This window comes from Trachymyrmex septentrionalis, unplaced genomic scaffold (genome assembly GCF_001594115.1).
Source record: "Trachymyrmex septentrionalis isolate Tsep2-gDNA-1 unplaced genomic scaffold, Tsep1.0 scaffold69, whole genome shotgun sequence".
Classification (NCBI taxonomy): domain Eukaryota; kingdom Metazoa; phylum Arthropoda; class Insecta; order Hymenoptera; family Formicidae; genus Trachymyrmex; species Trachymyrmex septentrionalis.
In genome coordinates this window covers 736,867-742,127 of record NW_017305873.1, presented here as the reverse complement: position 1 = coordinate 742,127, position 5,261 = coordinate 736,867, and the positions used below count along the sequence as shown (strand labels likewise).

Sequence of the window (5,261 nt, the reverse complement as noted above, 5' to 3'; positions counted from 1 at the left end):
ATCGTATTTACCATCTGGCGTTTTATGGAACGCCTTGTACACATAATTCGTGGTGCTCTCTTTTCCGTACTGATGTCGTTGGGACAAGGAATCGGATAACATCCAGGCAAAATGGCATAGTGAGTTCGACCGAGGCACTCACTAAACTCGCTCGTTCTCGTTCACTCGCTCACTCCTGGTGGGGTAAACCACGAAGCGGGATGGTCTTGGGAGCGACTCGAGGGTATTTTCATCGCAGCAGTGCAACACGTGCATCCAATACTACCGGTGTACGCATTCGTCTCGATCACTCTCTGCCAGCTCGCGCTACCAAATTTGTGGAGATCAGCGGATGCATTCGATCTCCGAAAGATGTGATGAATCGCATTAGTGATCGTTTCCATGCATTCTGTCGTTAATTTTTCACATCCGTGACAACCTGGACTTTCGTGCCTCGTCATTGAAAAACAGCAGCGAAATGTAGATAGTCGGATGACGCCAACATTCTTATTCGCGAGATGGTAATATGGCGAATATCAAAGTGGCCGTGCGCGTGAGACCGATATCTGCTAGGTGAGTACATTTCTTTTGTTTTGATGAGATATTTTATCTTTTCACAAATATATAAATCGCCCACTAAATAATAACTCAAGAGACACACCAAATCAAGAGAAAGTCAAAATGATAATTTTTTTGTTACAAAATTTGACTGTTTATTGCTGTTAAGAATCAAAATAAAGTCATTTTGGTTTTCTTGTTGATTTTTGTGTGCTTCTTGGGAAGTGCAAGCGTTGAAATTATTTGGAGAATAATTATATTATAATATTATATATCTAATAAATGTTACCTTTATATGTCTGTTATTTCAGTTATATTTTCATATAAAATGTGGTTCTATATTTCTACATTGTATAATACACTATAAATAATAAGATTAAAACACGAGATGAGATTGTCATTTTAGAAGTCATTTTGAATTAAAAAAATAAGTGTAATGCGATTTCCTGAGGATATTTTAAAGAAAATCTAGTTGAATAAAAGAATAAAATAATCACAGATATAATATCGATAACATAAATGTCGATATGGTTTCTAGAAGAAATATCTTGAGCTGTGCGTGTTGTCAGTAGAACTGAAAATACTTCGGTTTGTTTTACATTGAAATTATATATTGAATCTCTTCGGTTAATCGATTAGAAAAAATAATAAAAGATGTAACAACTTCCTATTTTGTAAATAAATTAATTTCAATGTAATAGTTTAATATGTTGATAATATCGGATAATTAGATTATTTCTTTGCAAACGCATAATAATAGAAAAAACCCAAACATATATGTTTAAAATTATTAAATACAGCAGATGAAATCGCATATTCTCTTCTTTTATGTTTTTACGAAGTTCAAAGAATATCAATGTGGGTCAAGGCTTACTTTTTTCGTTACCCTTTTCTTGCATTTCTTACATTTGCACATACGTTGGTACATAATGTTTTAAGAAGATGAAAATTAACAGCTATTTTCAAGCATCACCAGCACAAATTATTATAACAATAATGCATAGTAAACTATAACGAAAAAATTAAATTGTTCGAATAATAATAGAAATACCAAAGTAATGCTAAGACTTTTTTCCAGCAGTTATCTAATATCTAGTTAAGGTCAAGGTTTATGATTGCACTTTGAAAAATAACCATCTTAATTTGTTTTACGCTTCAGACTTCGGAGAATTGTAAATTAAGATAGAAATTGAGACGAGAGGATTGAAACATTTAAATGTTTTTTTTTCCATATTTACCCATTTCATAATCTCAAACTTTTTATTATAAAATCTTTAATAAAAAAAATATAGGTATGATAGGCTCTTTAAACGATTTAGATATCGGGCAGTTGAGACTATATAAAATTCGATTTCTGCATCAAGAAATTTTTACATCTTCGAATTCTCAATTTACGTACTGGTGCACGGCCTCAGTCGGTGCAAACACTTATGAACTCGTTTCTATACTTAGCCCACTAGAGTCGCGGCAAAAAGATGAGCGCGTGCGTTAGTCCGCGAGCGGTAAAGGCGACCGAAGCGGAGTCACCGGAAGCGCAGACGAAAGTAATTGAGCGTCGAGAACTTGAGGACCTTCTACGAAGGTTTCTGTCGCAAGTTATTGCGCATTTATTCGCGCTACAAATCGTAATTAAAGCATGATTCATTGCGCCGATGTATCCCGTCGCGCTGTATTAGATGAATAATTTAGGAGTACTATAATAATAATAAGTAGTAGAATAATTTAATTGTAGATACCTTCTTTGTATCTCGAGACAATTGAGGATTTAGTTGACTCTTAAATATTTTCGTAATGTTCTTTATTTACACGCAAATCTTAAATTATCTTTTACGAAAGAACGCCAGCTATGCACGAATGATGTAAATAATAATTTTAATAAAGTTTCATTTCTCGAAAAGTTGTTTTGAAATTTTCTAAATCCATCCTTCCATACAAGTGCATGAATCGAAAGTGCAATCGGAATTTAAACTTCAACCGCGGGTGTATTTAAAGGTGTAAAATGGAGTTTCTCTCACGAAATTTGTTTGTAGCAGGAAATGAATGATTTTGCATGTCGAAGCCTATTACACGTGGTCGTGCAAGGAGAGTTTTAAGTTTCGTTGAATTTTATTTATCTAGATATATATACATATACAATACATACATATATATATATATGTATATATAGTTTATTTTTTACATGATATGTTGCTCGAGTTAATATTATATTATAAACAAAATCTTCCTTGTGTGTCTGGACCTTGAAAAGACAGACGAGAAGATTCTTTAAAATTAACAGATATTTGAAGACTTAAATCTTAATTCTCTAAATTCTTAGATCATAAAATTTTTATATTTTTGGATCCTTTAGATTTATATTACACGCAATCTGTATATATTTTTAAAGAGAGATCCCCCTTTAATTAAAATTACATGTTTCAATGTAAAAGAAAATAAGGAGTCAGTTCATAATTAATAATAAGATCCACTCTGAATATGAGACCGAGTTTAATTTTGAGGCCGAATCCCGCAAATTATATGCTTACTTCAATTATTTCACTCTTGCACCGAAAACCGACCGCCTCAATTTTCTTCGTGGATAAAGAGACGTACCCAATATTTCTCTCGAGGTCGCTTAATGATTCCGAGAGCGTGTTTAATGCCGAAAATACTTCCATTGACTTAGCGTGGGGTGCGACCGTATGGAAGATTGAGAGCGGGACTACGACTTTGTGACGGGACGCAGAGCGACCTTAGCTTGACAGCTGGCGCATCCGTTTCGTTTATAGTTGCCTCTGCTTGACAGGTAGTGCGAGAATCGTCTTAACGCGTTAGCATTGTTATTTTCGGCCTATGGCGCCGTGAAATGCGAGAATCGAGAGGGATACGCGTATCTTTTTTTACATCAGTATATGCGTCAGCCAATGCAAGCGCAGTGGAGATGGCAAGTCTCAAAAGTGTCCCGTAATTCATATAAATCCGTCGAATGTAACAATGATTTATATACTTCCTAAAAGAGCGGTACGTTTATTGATACTAATGCAGAAATTTTTTTCTTATTCTTATTTTTAACGAGGAAAGTTAATGTACTTTTACTTTTTTCGAAAATTAAAATTTTATAAGCTTGAATCCACGAATCCAAAAATATAAAACAGAAAATTCTAAATGCAAAAGAGTCTAAGAATATAAAGATAAAAATATTTAAGAAAAAATTTATATTTAAAAATTTATAAATTCAAATTGTCTTTTTATTTACAAATTTATGTAGCTTAATTATGGAGAAGAAAAGAAAAAATCACTTAAAAAGAAGATCATAATTGAGACTTGGCAAAAATAATGCTTTTTATGTTCATTTAGTCTGCCAACAATCTCGTTGGAAGCAATCTGTTTCTAGCTACTCTAAAGTGATTAAAGTGCGAAGACAAATAAACAGAGCTGAGACAATTCAATAGTCGCCCTTGCATCACAATACCATAAGTCCCATAAAAATCTATTTTGCATATTTTAAAGTCTTCTGAATTGAGCCTTATTTTGTTATTAATTTTATGAATTTATAATGTCTTCTTTTCGTTTTTATATTATTTAATACAAAAACTCTTGATATTTTCGCCAAATATTTCATTATAAATACAAATGTCCGTTTTTATTTCAATTTTTAACATTAATATCAATGATATCTTTAATATCAATAAAAAAATGACAGCGCGCGTGATAAAAAATGTAAAAAAAACAGATAATCACAATCAACAATATTCATAAATGCTCAGTATCATTCGTGTATTGCATACACAGGGTTGCCACAGAAAATGAATTTTGAAATTCCCTGACTTTTCCAGGTTTCCCAGATAAAAATGGTAAATTTTCCATGTAATATAAAATATGTAAATTTTTACATTTAGACTCAAGGATTGTAGGAAAGCTAGTCTATATTATTAAAAACAATATGGAAAAAAAGCTTAATAGCATACACAATTTTGAGTGCAAATTGAAGCCAGCAAAAAATAAATTAGTTTTGGAAAAAAGAATGTAGTTATGATGAAAAAGAGGAATCAAATGAAAATATTGAATAAAATATAAATTTTAATTATTTTATCGTTAAAATCGTTTAAAGTGCACAAGTTTTGAATATATTTGACTATAAACGTCAGATATAATTTAAAAAATTATAACAATTATTTGGAATAGGAGCAGTCTCAGGGAATTGTGAGCAAATTTCGAAATTCTAGACTTTTTTACATTTTCCCCTGACTTTTCCCGGTTTTTTAGATCTGTGGCAATCCTGATACATCTCTTTTCATTTCAAAATATGTCTTTTTAAAATTTAGTTTCTTTTAAAGATACACAGATGAATTGTCTCTATAACATATTAGTAAGAATTTTGACTACACAATGCGAGACGCAGCTAGAAATCGAAAGCGGAGCGTCCAATATTAGAACATGTATCTAACAGGATCAAATCCTATTACAGGGTTAAAGCACCGCAATGCCTGCCTTCGCGTATATGTTTCTTGCGCTGAGGACATCGCGTATATAACGCGGTTCTATCCTGACGTGATATGCAAAATGCAGTGTCACACGACACCGACTGACCCGAAAACGCGACCGCCTATGAACCTCACGATGTAAACCTCGATGTCCGCGAGACTTGTTGCACATTTTCGGATCGAGAAATATTCTTTGAATCTATGAATGTATCTTTTCTAGCATATCTTCGGATTTTTACGGTTCTCAATGCTTATTTTTTT

General features: G+C 32.7%; 2 protein-coding genes across 2 annotated transcripts in view; both read left to right on the top strand.

The window, feature by feature from the left end:
- LOC108753356 (odorant receptor 13a-like) overlaps window positions 1–187 on the top strand; it is a 7,892-nt gene extending 7,705 nt beyond the window's left edge. Inside the window, 2 exon segments of the mRNA XM_018494879.1 lie at window positions 43–155; window positions 158–187. Of these exon segments, the coding sequence (XP_018350381.1) occupies window positions 43–155; window positions 158–187 (143 nt within the window).
- Window positions 188–252: 65 nt separating this feature from the next.
- Window positions 253–5,261, top strand: part of LOC108753359 (centromere-associated protein E-like) — a 42,486-nt gene continuing 37,477 nt past the window's right edge. Inside the window, exon 1 of the mRNA XM_018494882.1 lies at window positions 253–552. Within this exon, the coding sequence (XP_018350384.1) occupies window positions 506–552 (47 nt within the window). The 5' untranslated portion in view covers window positions 253–505. The remainder of the gene's footprint in view (window positions 553–5,261) is intronic.